Raw genomic sequence first — 18,912 nt, forward strand, 5'->3', positions numbered from 1 at the left:
AGTCCATTAATTTGATTAAATCTCATTAACGTTAAGGAACAATAACTAGCAAGTTTAATAAAGATTTCTGCCGAAGATGCGCCCTTTCTCCATCCCACCAATCACTAAACAATAAAAGTTACACTTTAACTCAATTTCATCTATCATCGTGTAATGAATAAAGTTTATACACTTTGTATTTCCAACCCCTCACTTTTTTCCGCACCTAATCTTGAGTAAGGTTCAAAGACAGCCTTCTTTTTTACCAGCCAATTAGTGCATTACTTTCTTGAAATTGGTATATTTTTTAAAATAATATTCAAAATGATTTTATTAAAACATGTTTTTGTTTTATCTATATTATCCTTAAGAATACGTAAATGTATATTGTTTATTTTACGTAACTTAAACTTGTAAATTTATTTTCAATATTTCTTTATTATTTTGCTGACTAATTATTAAATATTTAATAATTTTGAATACAATTACAAATATTCAATTCACAGTTTAATATTTATCTTATTAGGTAATTTAATATATTTAAACTATTATAATTTATACAAATGAGTTTAAGGTAGTTGTTTTGAGACAGATGCATTAAATGTGCGGCATTGAGCTTTATCCTTCTTTACGAATTATCGAGTTTTAAACATATTTTGTAAAGAGCAGGTTTGTTCTAAACAATCTAATTTATTTTTAAAACAAATTAAATTTGAAGTAGCTCATCTTAAAATTGGGAAAGCAAGCAGTGTTCAACTCTCCAGGATAAGATTCCAACTTAATTATTCTTAGTCCGCACCTGGACCTAACCTTGTCGTATTAATTCTGAATCTGAAGTGGAATTATATATATATACAACACAAGGAGCCAAGACTGCAGCAACTTTTATGTACTTAAATTATGCAGTTATATTTTTTTATTTAAATAAGTTAATCCTTTGTACTAATTAATATTCATTGTTTGCCATAGTGTGCGTATATCCCAATAAGATTTAGTAAAATATGAGTGACTTTATTTGACCTACTTCATGTTTGCCATTTTCTATTAAGCTTTTCTCTTCATTTGGAATCCTAACAGATCGATCCTCCCACCCCTTTCCTTTTTTCTCCGAGGTCATATCAATGGCAACTTCGATCTCTGCACTCAACAGAAGGTATGTACCAGGGAACAAATGATTGAGTTTTGATAATTTCATGATAAATTTTAGTTGGTAATGACAATAAAATTAGTTTCTACGAACTTCGTGCCGATGGCTCTCATTTTGGGTCCCCCCGAAAAATAAATTAGACTTCAATGTTTTGATGTTAATGTATGTTCTTTAATTTTATTAATTACATTTGAATTTAAAATCGCCTAATTGTTATAAGCGGATTGAAATTACTTTATCGTTTTATGTCATATTTTCCAATCAAGAGTGACAAGTAGTTAAAAAGCATGTCTCTCGTAATTATCAGCCTCTTTCGTTTGTGTTAATTAATTACTTTTTAATTAATTGGAAAGACAGAGAAAAGGATATGATGATATATCTAAAGAGTTAAGTAAAAAATCGAAAGGACACGGTGTTGGAATAAAGGGTTATAGTGAATCTTTTTCTTTTGCTCAGGCTTGAAGGAAAAGTGGCGTTAATAACGGGTGGAGCAAGTGGAATTGGCAAACGCACTGCAGAAGTATTCGCTGAGCATGGAGCTAAAGTAGTGATCGCAGACATTCAAGACGAATTAGGACATTCTGTTGCTCAATCCATAGGTTCATCGACATGTTTATATGTTCATTGCGATGTTACTGATGAGAACCAAGTCAAAAGTGCCGTCGACAAAGCCGTTGAAACTTATGGGAAGCTAGACATCATGTTCAACAATGCTGGCATAGCTGATCCCAATAAGTCTCGAATCATTGACAATGATAAGGCAGATTTCGAGCGTGTACTTAGCGTCAATGTCACAGGTATTTAAGGAAGCACAACACTTCTGAATATTATTAATATTGTCACTTCGAATCAGAAATTATGAATGCTTCAAAAGACAGTGTTACATAAATATTTTAAGTTTAAATATATATTTTTTCCTTCATAGTTTAGCAATTTTTTTTTATAAAAAATTTAAAAAATATTTTGTATTTTAATCCTTATCTTTTAATAAATTTTTGCTTTTAGTCTCAAATGTTGATACGATCAAATAAAAAATTTGACACAGAATAGTATAGATTAAAAGAAAAAAAAATTGAAGTTAAGTCAATCTTTATAACAAAAATGCAGTTGGAATATTATCCTATTACTAATTATATTTTATAATTTTTTACTTGTACTTTAAAAAATTTTATACCTATAAATTAAAATATCACAATAATTAAATAAATTATAGTATTTTATTATTCATAAAATGATTTATACTCATTTTTAAAATATAAATTATCTAGTAGTTTGAGATTTTTATTTTATATTAATATTACTAATGAATTTTAAAATGCTATATTTTCATAGAAAAATTGTAGTTTGAAATCACTATTTGTGGTGTGGTCGGAGTCAAGAGAGAGATAAGAATAAAAGGAAAATAAGTAAATAAAATATGTGATTTGTATTAAAAAGAAAGAGAAAAGAAACGAAACGAAGAATAAATATATAAAAAAATGAGTGCATATAAAAATTTAAAAGTATATTTTCATACGTATATCATATGGTATCTATATGTACTATATGTAGTGTCTAATATGTGAATGCTAAGTTTAACAGGTGTTTTCCTCGGCATAAAGCACGCGGCGCAAGCCATGATCCCAGCTCGTAGTGGTAGCATTATCTCTACGGCTAGCATAAGCTCTTACCTTGGTGGTGCTGCCTCACATGCTTATTGTTGTGCTAAGCATGCTGTGGTTGGCCTAACTAAAAATGCAGCGGTTGAACTTGGACAATTCGGGATAAGGGTCAATTGCTTGTCACCTTATTGTCTTGCTACTCCCTTGGCCACCAAGTTCGTTGGAGCTACGGACGAGGATCTTGAAAATGTCATGAACTCCCTCGCTAATCTCAAAGGTGTCACCCTTAAAGCTGACGATGTGGCTAATGCTGCACTTTATTTTGCTAGTGATGATTCAAGGTACGTCAGTGGCCATAATCTGCTCATAGACGGAGGCTTCAGCATTGTTAATCCCTCGTTCCATATGTTTCAGTACCCACAGTCTTGATTTTGTCTACCATGAAGAAGCAAGCTTAAGTGATATTATTAATGGTTTGTTAGTATTTTAAAATTTACAATAAGGACTCATATTGAGCTAGCCCATGTTTATCATCATGGCCTCCAGCTTTGGCTTTTTCTCTAGCTTGTATATTTGTATTATTTTAAGAAATCATACTTTTACAAGAATAAATCAAAGTACTTTTTATCAAAAGAAAAAAGAAACTTTATATATAAACAGTACAATAGTACTCTTGCCCGTTTATAAAAAGTATATATATCATGCATTGTGAATCTCACATATTTGTCAGGTAATACAAAGTGAAAGTGTAACACATTAGACTTACTTAGAGCCACATTGTCAAATCCCTTTGCTGCCAAAATCCAACCTGCACTTTGGAGTCAGCAAATTGAGCAATATTATTGTATTATTACATAATTTCATATTTGAAAGCCACATAACAGTAGAAAATCAACACCTAAGGACTGTCTGAGAGCATATAACAGATTACACAAACAATGTTTGCCTTTTCTCTACTTGTGAATTTTACTATATTTTACTATAGACTAACTACAATGATTACCATAATAAACTTGGCATTGAATTACAATGTTCTCAGCTACTGAATAACGAGATTGCTACAAAATAAAATATCCTACTGCATACACTTTTAACATTGATTGTTGTGAACTCAGCACTTATACAATGATCAAGATTCTTACTCTTGTGATCCAATCCTCCCCTGCCTCGTGTTATGATCCCATAAAATTAAATCCGAATTTCGATGAATTATACTATTAGTTACACCGACCAAGTTGACTGCTGTATAAAAACATTTTACTAGTTCCATAAGCTCGTCTGCATCGGTGCTCTTTGAGGAGAGCAACAATTGATTAATAATATCCAACCAAATTATCCAAATGATTGCCAACCAGAGCTCCTGCCACTAAATCCTTGTTGTTTTTGCAAGATGGAAGGCCTTTAAATTGAGAAAAACTGTCCAAACAGTTATTTATCAAAGCTATAGATATAGCAGACCATCTACAACCCTCCCTCCAGAGACAATACCAACTGCATTCTAGAAACAAGTGAACTTCTAGAAAGGATTCTGCCCTGCCCTGCAGAACTTTCTAACCCGCAGCATTGATCTTCAATGCAACTGGATTTTCCCGAATTAATTTCTTTTGGTAGAAATTCCTATTTTGAATTGATTGATCGACTTGTATGCAGGTTTTCCCAAAAAAAAATATTTTTATCTGAATTATGATATATTATGTCTATCTTAATACACATTACTATAATATTATTTAAAAATAAAAAAATAAAAAAATGAAATAAAGTTACTTTACACAACACATGAAAAAAATACATTCTAGGTTCCTTTAATTATAATCATGTCTTTAGAGCGTGATTTAGAACGTGTTTGAATAATTTTCAAAATTAGTTTATAGCTTATTTCATTTTGGGCAACATTTGAATTTATATGCTCTTCTTTTATACTTATCAACTTCTTTAATAACTATTTTTATAAAATACATTTAATTTGGTCTGTTAACTTATTGACTTTCAAGTTTTGTTTAATTAATATGTCTACTTTCAGTTACCTTATTAAACACATTCTTATTGAAAATTGATGGACTCTTAAGGATTTGCACATATGTTTGGAGTCATTGTCAAATATTATGAGGGTATAGCTTTGCTTTAATTAGAATTAGAACCCTTAAAAAATTGAGGGGTTTTAGCACCCCGCACAGCTACGTACGATGTATATAGGTGAATTTATTTCTAAATTCAACTTTTAAATTTTGTATTTAATGGACCTTTGCACCTTGGTAAGTTTTTGGTAATTTTTGCAATATAGTCTTTAGATACAAATGTTATTGTTAGAATTATTTAATAATTTGTTTTGAATTTTGATTAATTATTATTTTATTTTAATAAAAATGGATTAATTTATAATTCAAATTGAGTATATAAGTAAGTTTAATAATTACTTTAAGTGATCCGTTGCAACTTTTATTATAAAATTGACGTTTTCAATCCAGTAAATATCAAGCTATACTGGTTATTTTGTTTTCAACCAGTACGTTTTCAAATTGAGTATTTCTAATTATTTTGGCATTTTAATTTTATATAATCTCATATAAATAATCTCTTCCAACAATATTTGCATCTCTCCAAATTTCAGCAACTTCATGTACGTCTCTTGAACTTTCAATCAGCCCAAATCGCATCCACTTACAGTTTACCCCCACAAGCCATCTCTGCTGCAAAAACTAGAAGCCACTACAACCATTGCATTGTCCCATTAGATGATAAAAGGAGTTTTTAGAAGCCGCATATGAAAGTACCATAGAAATCTCCATATTTATGATTCGATACGGTCATGTTTGACAAACTCTGTTAGGCCTTTATGTTGAGTACAGTTAACCTTAGAAAATTAAACATGGGTTGAGATTGCCGGTATTCTTTCGCAGATGTACTTTCTTATAGATCAATTTTTCAACACTGAAAACGCCACAACAATTAAAGTCAAATTTACTAACCAGTTATTCCCCATTGGGAGTGAGCATTTTAATTATCTATATTAAGCTTTTGACAACCACGCCGTTCAGTTTAAATCAAATGTTTCCGATTAGGTTACAGAATTCGCCAATAAAGGAAACAGGAATAAGAGAGGGGCGATGCATCCACAACTTACGATGAAGACAAAATCACTTAATTATTACAAACTAAAAAAGGCTCCATATGTGAACACTGGATCGATTATTTTAGATCAATCAAATTAAATGTATTTTTTATACAAATTTTTAAATTGTTTGAAAAACTAAATTTTAAAATTTCGAAAAAAAAACTAAACTGTATATTTTTTTATAACATTGATGTATACCCCCTAAATTTTGGTCAAATTATTTTATATTCAATATTCTTTCCTTCACCCTATATAGACTTTCCTTAATCAATAAATCAAGGAAAGTAATGCAATATAAATTAAGGAAATTTGTTTAGGATAAAAAAAAAGGAAAAATATTAAGCAGAAAACGATTGAAATTTAAGGACCCTTAAATTTATCTTGTGATATGAGAAATTGCTCACCGACACACATTTTTCTTGACAAAACGTACTCTTTTTTCTTTATTATAATACTCGAAGCTGAAAAATGATTTAGAAGAAAAGAAGAAAAAGAAAAAGAGGGAGTGAGGTGAACACACAACAATAACATGTGATATGAGAAAACTCATCCACCCACCGTCCAGGCGTCCACCATTATAAGTAGTTGAAGTTGACTACTGCATATCACTTGTACTCATCTTTTCTTTGATTCAATCAATATATGACAATATTAATATATGTTTATGAAACTCCTTTTTCTTTCTACTTTAAGCCCGTGATATGATTATGTGGCCACATTAAGTAAGTTCACATGCGTCACTACTCAAATTCTAATGTATTAAATTATTAACACAGCAACCCCTGCTCATTATTGAATAGAAGATCCAATGTTGTAATAAGAGGTAATTTTGTATGTAATTTATCTTTTATTTTGCAATTGTATCCTTACTAAAGGTAACGTGTATTAAGAATAATCACACATTCATAAAATTTTATCAAGATGGAAGTGCTTGCATCAAAATAAAATTAAGTGCGTAAACAATAAAATAAAATTATTCAAATTAAATGATAAAAAAAATAATCACAAATATATCTTCCTGGAGTCAATTAAGCAAAACTTACTCACTCTCCGAACATTTAACAAGTATAAAATTCTTTACATCGATAGTAAGCCAGAATTATTCATAGAACAAAAAATATTGTTAATGTAAAAGTATTTACAATGACAATGAGCTAAAATTAATTTTTTTTATAAATTTAATTTAAACACATTGACAATATAATAAAAAGTTTGCAATATCATCATATTAATTTATTTAATAATTAATATCAAAATTATATTCACAACATATTTTAATTGGTTGACAGTAAAAAAAAAAACTCAACTCCTATCTTCTTTAAATTTTTATAAATGATTTTGTAATTCAATTTTAATATATCGGTTATTCTTTTTATCATGTCATTTATATTAGTAAATTGAGATATCAAATAATATTTGTAATATATTATTATATTTTTTTATGTTATGAAAATCAATTTTTAACTCTTTTTTCATTATTGGATTAATTTGTGGGACCCAAGCCATATCTTTTCATGTCTCTTGGCGATGTGAGGGTGAAATATACGGTGACAATTCATGTTAGGCATATTTAAAAGAATAATTATTTTTTAAACTCTTTCAGAAAGTTGTAAAAAATATATTTTAAAATAAATTATTTTAAACATGTAAGTTTTTTTTGTCTTTACTTTTAATAAATTATATGCATTTCAATATCCTATACTTGTCATATTTATTACAAATCGCCAACCCAATTATAAATTATTTTCTATTAAATGTTTTCGTTTTTTTTCCCCCTAAACTAGAGGTATATTCATATAATATATAATTCTATTCAAGCTGAAATTTTTTACAGTGTAATAGGGTTAATTCTCTCGGCAAAATTTATGAAAACTCAAAATTAATTATTAGTAAGTATTATTTCACAAATAGCATAAATAAAGGTGAGGTAACAAAATTACGTTAAGAAAAATATTACAATTTAAAACTACTATACTTTTATTAATAACTAGTATTGAATAATAAATAAAGTAATAAATAAAATATATAAAAATATAAATTCATATAAAATTGCATGCTATATATATCTACAGTGAGACAAATATGTTTCTAAACTAATTTTCTATAATATTTTTGTTAAATTACATACCTTTGAGTTTATATTAAAAAAATAATCAAAGTGAGCTTAATTTAAACAAAATATGTTACAATATTAAGAGTAGTTCCTCATATGTATATATAAGGAAATACAATTAAATAAGCTCTTAATATCGTTCAGGGTTTCCGTTCCCTGAATGTTCAACCCATGTCCTTCAATCAGAATCCTTTTAAAAACTGATGATTAATTATATCATTAGTTTCTGCTGTTGTTGATTTGAAAGCATTCATTGGGAGTAGTTGTTGCATCATTTTGGTTGGTGGCTTTCATTTAACTAACTATTCAACATTTAACATTTGGTCACATAATCATCGCCTTATAAAGTTTCTATCCATCAGGAATATTAGCATCCATTCAAACTTTTATCCGTTACTTCGTTCGTTGCTATAGTACTGCTAGTCGTAGACGACCAAATCCCCCTCCATGGCTTCAATTACCAAAAGGTAATCATGGATATTTGCCACTTCTTTCGTCTATCTGCATAAATCCAAAAAATTAATTCATACGAAATATTTCTCATGCATAATATCTTGCAGGCTTGAAGGAAAAGTAGCAATAATCACAGGTGGAGCTAGTGGCATCGGTGCTGCTACCGCTAAACTATTCGCTCAACACGGTGCTAAAGTAATCATTGCAGATGTGCAAGACGATTTAGGAAACTTGCTTTGCAAAAGCCTTGGCACAAACACCACCATTCTCTACGTTCACTGCGATGTAACACGTGACTCAGATGTCAAAAACGTGGTTGATATTGCAGTGTCCAAATACGGCAAACTTGACATCATGTACAACAACGCTGGCATAGCTGGAGACTCAAATCGATCAATACTTGCTTCCGACAACGAAACATTCAAAAGGGTTTTCGAAGTTAACGTTTATGGAGCTTTCTTGGGTGCCAAGCATGCTGCAAAGTTCATGATCCCGGCAAAAAGAGGGGTCATTCTTTTTACTTCAAGTGTTGCTTCAATACTTGGTGGCGAAACAACACACGCTTACACGGTGTCAAAGCACGCAGTGTTGGGGCTTATGAAGAATTTATGCGTGGAAATGGGGCAGTATGGGATTAGAGTAAATTGCATTTGCCCTGGTGGCATTCCCACTCCAATGCTAAACAACGCATTGAAGATGAACAAGAAGGAAACACAGGAAATGTTATCTTCCGTTGCAGTGTTAAAAGGTGCAGTTCTTGAGGTTGAGGACATAGCAAGTGCAGCGCTTTATTTGAGTAGCGACGAGGCCAAGTACGTTAATGGAGTCAACTTTGTATTGGACGGAGGTTATAGCACCACCAATTTGTCATTCACTTCTGCACTGAATGGTCTCAAGATGAATAACCACACCGCCAACCACATTGATCAGTATTAGTAATACAGGCCTAATGGCTTTTTATGTATCCTTTCACTGCTCTTGCTGCCCAGTTCTATATATACGTAAAATAAACCTATCTTATAAGTTATCTTTATGTGGGATTGCTACTTGATGAGGATGGAATACTTATCACAGTTTCCCCTCTGAAATATGAAACAATATAGTACTAGCTAGTGCCTGTGCTTCTGTAACAAGTCAAATTAAGTGTATTGTTGTGCTGTATATTGCTCTGCATTAGCAAAATAAAAATAGTAACCCGAGTAAAAGCATATATTGTCATATATTACACAAGTTTCTAATACACTTTTAACACAATTTTTTCTATAAATTATTAATGTGTATGTGTGTATATGTATCAGTTAGTTGTATTTTTATTTTTCTTAATTTAGACTGTACGATCTTTTAAGATTTTTTAGTCAATTAAACAAATTTATTTTTAAAATTAAGTAAATATCTCAAATGAATCATAACTTAAATTGATAAATGATTTGAAAAAAAAAATTCAATTTTAATTAAGAAATTGAAAGATGGATCAAATTTACTTTCAAATTTTAAAATGAAAGAACTTAATTAGTTAATAAAAACGTGTGATAGTTCAAATTAAAGAATAATAATATAATTAAGACCATGTATTATCAGGATAAATTTAAGCTATGTATACTTTATTCAAAATTGTCTAAAAAAACATTAGTAGTGGTATAACTATCTGGATGAAAGCATCTCATCATTCAAAAAGTATCAGAGAAAATTATTTTTATAGTGGATATTTTTAATTACTGTTTTATATTTAAAATATATTTTATATATATAAGAGGTAAAAGATATAAACAAAAATAAATACACATAATATTATATATGATATTAATTTTTAATTATTTAAATAAAAAAATAAAAGATTAAGAAGGCTTACAACTGTTAAGATTGATCTTAATTTCTAACCGTTTATAATTTTCAAGATTTTAACCTCTATAATAACTTGTCGATCAACAAGAATATCTAACACAAGCGATTAATGTTCCTCAAACGGAATATGATAAGTATAGCGTCCTCTACAGAGCACCTAAAATATTATTGTGCGTCTTTATTTTTCTATCATTATTCTTTTTTTTCTTGTTCTTTTCTTTTGCTGAGTTCTAACATTATTCTGGTTATATTAAAAATACGAAACAGAATAAAATGATAGACGGGTCTAAGAGAGTGATTTTAAGTATAGTTTATAAATTATTAAAGAGTTTATAATTTTTTTGATAAGTTTGACAAAGAAAAGATAATTTAGTTCATAAAATGCTACTCTAAGTAGCATCTTATTAAAAGTTACTTTTTAATATTTTTTTTATTTTTACTTAAACCTTTTAAATACTTTACATTAACATAAAATAACTTTAACACTTTTTTTTAATCATTAATTTAACACACTTCATCTTGTTATACAAATAATTTTAACAAAAAAACTATTTCAATCATTTAGTTATAAATTATAATTTAGATCTACAAACTTTGAATTAACTTGTGAATTAAAAGCTACAAATTATAAACTTTTAGCTGATTATATAAAACAAAATCTCGGTGCTGTGGTGAAATGTTACTTAGTGGAGTTAATGGTAGTTGAATGGAGGAAGTAATGATGTCTATATGAGGTTAATGAATTGATAGACATTATTAAATTAATAATGATGGTATTTATCTAATTATTTTTATAATTCTTCTATTTATTTTGTATACCTCGTTGTTAAACATTAATATAGAATGAGTAATGCTAACAACGTATTTTTTTTATAATACACTTTTTATTTTAAAATATATTAAAAATTATGTGATTATTTTTTTTTAAATTAATATTTTTTATATCTTTTAAATTTTTAATAAATTTTATTTAACAGTAAAAATGTATTTAAAATAATATGTTAGATATTTTTAATACAGAATATTTATTCTGTCTATTACGAGAAATGTAAGCAACTAATTATTTAAATAATAAGTTTTTTTAATAAATTAGTTAAATGCATTGCAAAAAAAATTATATATAATAATTTTATTAAAAGTTACATAATTTAATACATTAAAATATTATAGTTAAAAACTTACTATATATAATTTTTTATCTTGAAAAATATTATATAGGTTAAAAATTTATTAATTAAATTAAGCAGCTATCAAGTTTAGAAAATATATTTTTATTCTTTTAATGATAAAAATATATCTAATATGTAAAAAAAATATTTAAAACATTATTTATAAAATTATAAAACAATAAAAATGAAAAATATCATTTGTATTTCATTGATTAATTAATTTACTTCACATATTATAAAACTGAAAAAAACGTGAAATTTAATTATAAGTTATTGATTTGCATTGCCGTTTGTCGCTTTACAAATAATGGGGTGTTTATTTTAAAGTTTGCACAATAATAATATTAAGAATAAGATATTTCCATTTTTAATATAAGTCATTTTTAATCCAACGTTATTGTTTAAAAAATATTTTAAATTTTCATAATGAGAACTGAGAAGTGCGTATTTTAACTTCCCATGAATGGAAGATATTTTATTTTTTAAAACAAAAAAATTAAAAAAATTAAATACCAACTAAATATATTTTATTTAAAAAATGATATTTAAAGAGACATTAGTTTTTAGAACATTGTTTTTAAAAGTGTTCCTAAATATAGTAAACACCAATCGTCGTAATTCTCATTTCTGAAGTTATTTTCAAATTAATCTGCTCTAATTTGACGGCGACATAATTAAATGAATTATTATCATCAACTATGGCAATAGGTAGGCCCAAACCAGTTACGGACATCACATGGTTGTGTTGGGCCCTTTAAGAAGCTATTTTGTTAGGTAATACAGCGCATGTTTGATATCCATAATAAGAAAATAAAGATTCAATTATTCAATGTGATACATATTAATATTCCAGACCCAGCGTTGTCGTTCCCTCTCAAATGTAAATGTCATTTTGACTCAAAAAAATAAGAATACAAATGTCACTCTCACTTTAATTTGGTCTTACATTAATGCATGGCTAGGCTTTGAGATGATTTCTCATTTTAATGGTGAGGGAAAAACTTAGAAATATGCTAATGCTTTTTTTGGTTATTCTGTTGTTTGGTCTCTATAAATGCACCGAAATAGAATAATGTAAAGGGTTTGTTTGAGGGGAAACAAAAAAGAGCAGCTAGTTTATCTAACTCTTGATTCAATAATTCTTTATTATAAGGTGAGTTATGAAATACATTTTATCATAAAATTCATTTTAATAAATTGTATATAAAAACTTATTAAAATAAATTAATTATTTTTACAAACTCTTTTAAAAAATTTAAATGAAAAATGTTGATTTTCTTAGTACTTTTAATTCGGTAAAAGTACGGCCTTAAGTCGGTTATCTAGTCTAAACTAGACTTGGAGTATTTTTATACTCATTATACTAGATTTTTCTTGTTTAATAAAATAAATTACTTACGTGTTTTGGAGCTATGTACTTATTCAAATTATAAAAAAAATATTTTAAGAACTTTGATAAAAAAAAAAGTAATAATTTAAAAAAAAAACAAATTAAACAGAGTAATACGCACATATAAATCATTTGGTTACAGGATAAAAGAGAGAGAAGAAAGAATAGTGTTAGAGAGAAAGCATCAATTACAGGAAATTTCATCCTTTTAATTATAATAGAAAACAGGAGATAAAAAAAAAGCATAACAATGAGGTTTATAATTTGATTTTCTCTTTATTCATGAAAAGAAAAGTGCAAAGTGGTCGTAAAAAAATTGGAAAACAATTTTTATAATACAAGAACATTTTTTATTTTCAAGGGAAAAAGTAAGATTATATTAAAAAGGAAAGTATTTATTATATAATAAATTTAAAAAATTTCAGAACTACTGTTAATACTTTTCAATAAAAAGTAAAAACATTTAGGAATATTTATTTGTTATGATGTTCCATCTTGGATGAGTAGTGGTATTGTGGGATGAAGTCTCACGATAATCTAAATAATAGTTGCACAACATCTCGAGGAGCCATGAATTGAGGTAGCTCAACATCATATATAAGTGGATAAAATCACATTGACATGGAGGTGTAGTAGTGTTTAGTATCACGAGACATTCCACACTGCCGTATTTAAAAATGCCTAACACATGTAATTGAAAAAAAACTTAACAATATATTTTTTAACACTCTTATTAATACATTTTTAATTATTAATGAAAATTTATAAAAAATTATGTAAATTTCAAATTTTTTTACTCTTAATATAATAATTTTTTTTGCTGCTCAAAATAATTTTAACTGGTTTAGAGAAAATAATTAAATTCTAAAAATTATGATAAAAATGTATGTTAAAAAAATGCGTTGTTAATAATGTTAGCGTGTAATCATCTTTAGTACTGTATGTAATTAGACAATGAATGAGTATTGATTGCGCTATATGATTGCCTCCAATTAAAGCTTCATGTAAAGAGTATCGACAAAATTGTGTAGGTTGAGTTTGATATTTGGTCTGCGGTTATCATAATATGATTGATGCGGTGGGAATCAAATTTATGATATTGCATCAAGTTAGAATGCTTAATATGAGTGAAGTGAGTTTTTAAAATTGTTAGATATATTTTAAAATATATAAATAGCTTAAATTTGTTACTTGTAATTTATAATATAATTTTTTATATGTTTATTATTTAATTTTTTATAATTTTTTACCTTTAAAATATGTCATTTTATATCTTTAAAATATGATTATTTTTTTAAGTTGCATCACTTGTATGTATTTTATATTTAAGAAAGTATACATTCATATGCACTGATTTAATTTTAATTTATAATAAAAATAATTTTTAAATTAATAGAATGTTGAATGTAATTTTAGATTTTTAGAGTTTTTTATAAATTTTATGGATGAAGTACATAAATTTTAAAATTAAAATTTTCATACACAAATGAAATGAGTTTTTTGTATTGATAAATTGTTTAATGTCACTTTAAATCTTTTCTATGCCTTCTTTGTAAAATGGTTGTTTCTGCATCACATAATTTTTGTAATTTTTACTTAAGTTATTTTACATTAGCTTAAACAAAAGTTATAAGAAAAAAATGACTCATTAAAATTAGTTTGCTTAAGCTACACAAGATATTATAATATTTTTTAAAATAAATAATATTTTGCTTAAATAAAATTATATTGGCTTAAACGAGTTTCAACAAAATTTATTAGTTCATTATTGTCTATAGTTTATTTAAGCAAAAATTATAGTGAGTGAATATTTTGTTTTCTTTTATCATTTAACCATATGTTTTTGGCTATTACCTTTACTTTAATTATACCAATTTGTTAATTTATAAGATAATTAGGATGAAAATATGATTTTTTAAATTTAATTAATTCTAGTTATAAATATCGCAATTTAAAGTATAACAATGCAAAAAAGTCTAATTATTTAGATTTAGAGTAAATATGTGAAATAGTTTTGCATGTTATTAAAGAAAAATTGAAATAAAACAAATAAAAATTAAGCAAATATTCTACAATAACATTCTAAGCAATGATTATATTATTCCATTTGATTTATTGTCTTAGATATTTTTTTTCAAATTTTTATTATTCAAATTTTAATTATAGCCACTTAATTTATCATTGAACTAATTATTAAAAAAATAAAAAATTCTTAAACTTACTTTAAAAGTAAAGATAAAGGTGAATTTGAAAAAATATAATTAAAGTTTATATGAATAAATAAACATGTTTTTAAAAAATAGTTGTCTTTAAAAAAATATTTTAAAAAACCTATTCAATTATCTGAGAGCTTAAGATTATGAGTTTAAAAAATTTATTAATAATTAAATTATAAATATTATAACTTTTAAAACATGTAACAGTGTATTATTTTATGAGACATATACTTATATTAAATTATATTTTTATATTATTATGACTACATTGAAATATTTTTATGTCTTTAAAAATATTTGTAATTTAATTTTAATCTTTGTAATTCTTTTGTGTTGATTTTAATTTACGAGTCTTCTAAAATTGAATGACTTTCGGCATTGTATTAAGTTTTGTTAAATGATAAGAAAATTAACAATTATCTAACTCAACATTATTGTGTGTATTGTAATAACTGCCTAAATATGTTTTTTCATCTAAAATATCTCGAAATTTTAGATTCAATTTCTAAAATTATTTTCGTTTAGTTTAAATTTAAGTATTTCTATTTTTTTTTGCTAGTAAACGGAGCTAAAAAGCCCAAAGACAACAAAAACCTACAAAACACATCTACAATGCCAAGAACCTAAAGCATCCAGATTTAAGAAAGGATATAAGGAAGGGGGAGCCTCATCAAAACAATAAAAAGGCATTCCATAATCAGTCCTAACTTTAGCAAGCCAATTAGCATATTGATTGGCTTCTCTAAGAACATGATTGAACCTAATAAAGCAGATACCTTTCAACAAGATCCTAATCTCCCTAATTATATAAAACTGAGAGTGATTACAATTAGAAAAATTAACAAGGGAGATAGCCTCCTTTGAACCACTCTCAATCCAGACTATTTGAAAATTCTTTAAGACAACAAGTTTTATTCCCCAATAAATCTCCCAAAGTTCAGCAGCAAGAGGAAGACAGGGATCCAAGGCACCATAAAATCCAGCAAGGAATCTATCATGGCTGTCACGAATAAGGCCACCACATCCAGCAAACCCAATACTTTGAGAAGCAGACCCATCCACATTCATCTTAAACTGCAGGTGAGGAGGCAATTGCCATTTAACAAGGCTTTGAGGCTCCATGAGAGCAGATCCGACCTTTAGATTCTTCTTGCCATAGATCAGAAAAAAATTAGCATCTTGCAGAATCTTAAGCGACAACGAATCAGTATTCAAAGGGGAGCTTTGGAATATAAAGTTATTCCTATTCCTCCATAAATTCCAAACAACCATACCAAAAAGAATATTTCAGTGAGGGTAATTTTGAAAGCTGTGAGAAGACAGATTGTATTCCAGCCAACTAATTAAACCTCTATTAAAAAAAGAGGGTCAGTTATCAAGGGAAACTAATTTATCCCAGACATGTTTAGCAAACTAACAGTCCTTAAGGACATGAATGACAGATTCATCAGCATTTCTACACCTAGAACAGTCAGGAGAATTGGTCATACCACGACTAACCCTTTCAATATTTGTTAACAACCTACCATGAGCAATATTCCAAAAGAAAACTGAGATTTTAGGAGGACCTTCCTATTTCCAAACAAGGTTAAAAATGCTATGACAGATTTCCTCACCTTCCTCAGGAGGGACAATCAAGTTATAAGCAGACTTAATGAAAAAAAGACCATTTGTAGCATACTTCTAGTAAAAAAGATCCTGGCCCCCATCCAACTTAGGAGGAGGGATTTGACTAATGGATTCACAAAGAGAAGCAGGCAACAGGGACCTCAATCTAGGCCAAACCCAACTGCCTTGGTTAGAGAAAAAAGCAACAAGCATATTCAGCTCATTAACTAGGAGAGGTTGCAGGACAAAATTAGAAAGGTTATGATATTTAAGAACTCAACTGTCTTTCCAGAATTTAATGGTCAATCTATCCCCTAAAATCCAGCCTAACCCTTTACAAAAGGGGGCCAGACCGACAACCTATTCTTCCATAAGAAAGAGAAATTTTGGCTATTCCTAGAATAAGGATGCTTGCCCAAGACAAATTTGTATTTTCTACACAAAACTTGAGCCCATAATTCATTAGTGGAGGTTATAAGCCTCCACCACAGCTTCATAATGTAAGCTTAATTGACAAGGTTAATATTTCTAAAACCCAGGCCCCCTTCTTCTTTAGGCTTACAAATTCGCTTCCAACTAATTAGATGACACTTCCTACTATCTAAAGATCCTCAAATAAACTTTTTGAAAATATTATCAACCTCTTACACAGATTTGGAGATGATTAAGGACTGCATAAACTAGGTTGGCATGCTCATAATGCAAGACTGAGCAAGAAGGACTCTACCGGCCATGGAAAGAGATTTCATTTTCCAAAGGGAGAACTTCTTCCTAATCTTATCAATAATATTTATTTAAGTATTTATTGTACTACAATTTTACAAATAATATTTAGTTTTAAACAGTTAAAATTATTTAATGAATGGATGTGATTTATTCGGTGGCTACCATAGACAAAAGATATTTTGTTGGTGAATACAAACCCCACAGACCAATAATGCATTGTAAGAACTAAGAAGAAAGATGGAACTCTGCTCCTCCTCAGACTCCGACACTCCAATCGCAAAGAGGTAACCAAATTCAAATTCAAATTTGCTTTTCTCATTTAATTTGGGAGCATTTTCATTTCAATTTCCAAGCATGCAGGTTAGAAGGCAAAGTAGCACTCATAACATGAGGAGCCAGTGGCATTGGCGAAGCCACCGCAAGGCTTTTCCTTCGCCACGGCGCAAAAGTCATCGTCGCCGACGTCCAAGACAACCTCGGCCACTCTCTCTGCTACGCCGTTAACTCCGACGTCAAATCCAACATCTCCTACGTCCACTGCGATGTCACCAACGAAAACGACGTCCAAAGCGCCGTCAACTTCGCCGTCTCGCGTTACGGCAAATTGGACATCCTGTTCAGTAACGCCGGTATCTGTGGCTGCATGGAGCCTTCGATCATGACCATGGATTCCGCTGACCTGAAGAGGGTTTTCGAGGTGAACGTGTACGGTTGTTTTTACGCCGCGAAACACGCGGCTACGGGGATGGTTCCGAACAAGAGAGGGAGCATTGTGTTCACCGCTAGCGTTGCTTCGGTGATTCGTGCGGGTTCGCCGCACGTGTACACGGCGTCGAAGCATGCAGTGGTGGGTCTGATGAAGAACTTGTGTGTGGAGATGGGGAAGCATGGGATAAGAGTGAATTGCGTTTCGCCTTACGCGGTGGGGACTCCTATGCTGACACATGGCTTTAGGATGGAGAAGGAGAAAGCAGAGGGAGTTTATGTGAGTGCTGGGAACTTGAAAGGGGTGATTCTGAAGAAGGAGGATGTGGCGGAAGCGGTTTTGTTTCTGGGTAGTGATGATTCCAAGTACGTTAGTGGGTTGAATCTAGTCTTAGACAGAGGTTACAGTGCCATCAATGTTGCTGTTGAAGATGCTTTCAGAAAGCTTTCTGCTGCTGATTAAGCTTTGGTTTATGGGTTATCTTTTGAGTTTTAAAACAAATAAATCCAAGCATATGTTTCTTTCGATGGGTCTGTAATAGTCATTATGAATATTTGAATTATATATCTGTATTTGTGAAAATTTGTGGAATATCGTCAGTAATGTTGCCCACATGTAACAGTACTGTTAGGCCGCTTTCAAAGTGAAATATCACCGATAAAGCATCTCCCTCTTTGGGAACCTAGTTTAAATTATCTTTTTCTTATTTATTTAGCTAAAAACTGATATTATTCAAATTAAATAACACATTTTCAATATTTAACATTACAACATATTTCCTTCTATTTATTCCTCTGTTAATCCTGTTATTGGGTAACTAGGCTTCGGGCTTTGCAGAGAGTTTAGGCCT

At 29.0% G+C, this 18,912-nt stretch overlaps 2 protein-coding genes and 1 pseudogene across 2 annotated transcripts; all 3 read left to right on the top strand.

Annotated features, from left to right (window-relative positions):
- Positions 1–980: 980 nt before the first annotated feature.
- Positions 981–3,156, top strand: LOC113860919 (secoisolariciresinol dehydrogenase-like). Its single transcript, XM_027493484.1, has 4 exons — positions 981–984; positions 1,057–1,132; positions 1,583–1,923; positions 2,708–3,156. The coding sequence occupies exons 1-4, from the start codon at positions 981–983 to the stop codon at positions 3,154–3,156; spliced, it is 870 nt and encodes a 289-aa protein (XP_027349285.1).
- Positions 3,157–8,252: 5,096 nt separating this feature from the next.
- Positions 8,253–9,349, top strand: LOC113863381 (secoisolariciresinol dehydrogenase-like). The gene is made up of 2 exons (XM_027496943.1): positions 8,253–8,419; positions 8,513–9,349. The coding sequence occupies exons 1-2, from the start codon at positions 8,400–8,402 to the stop codon at positions 9,339–9,341; spliced, it is 849 nt and encodes a 282-aa protein (XP_027352744.1). The 5' UTR covers positions 8,253–8,399; the 3' UTR covers positions 9,342–9,349.
- Positions 9,350–17,593: 8,244 nt separating this feature from the next.
- On the top strand, positions 17,594–18,524 carry LOC113860921 (annotated as a pseudogene).
- Positions 18,525–18,912: the final 388 nt, after the last annotated feature.

The sequence above is a fragment of the Abrus precatorius genome, unplaced genomic scaffold (genome assembly GCF_003935025.1).
Source record: "Abrus precatorius isolate BTA unplaced genomic scaffold, Abrus_2018 Scaffold3, whole genome shotgun sequence".
In the NCBI taxonomy this organism is placed as follows: domain Eukaryota; kingdom Viridiplantae; phylum Streptophyta; class Magnoliopsida; order Fabales; family Fabaceae; genus Abrus; species Abrus precatorius.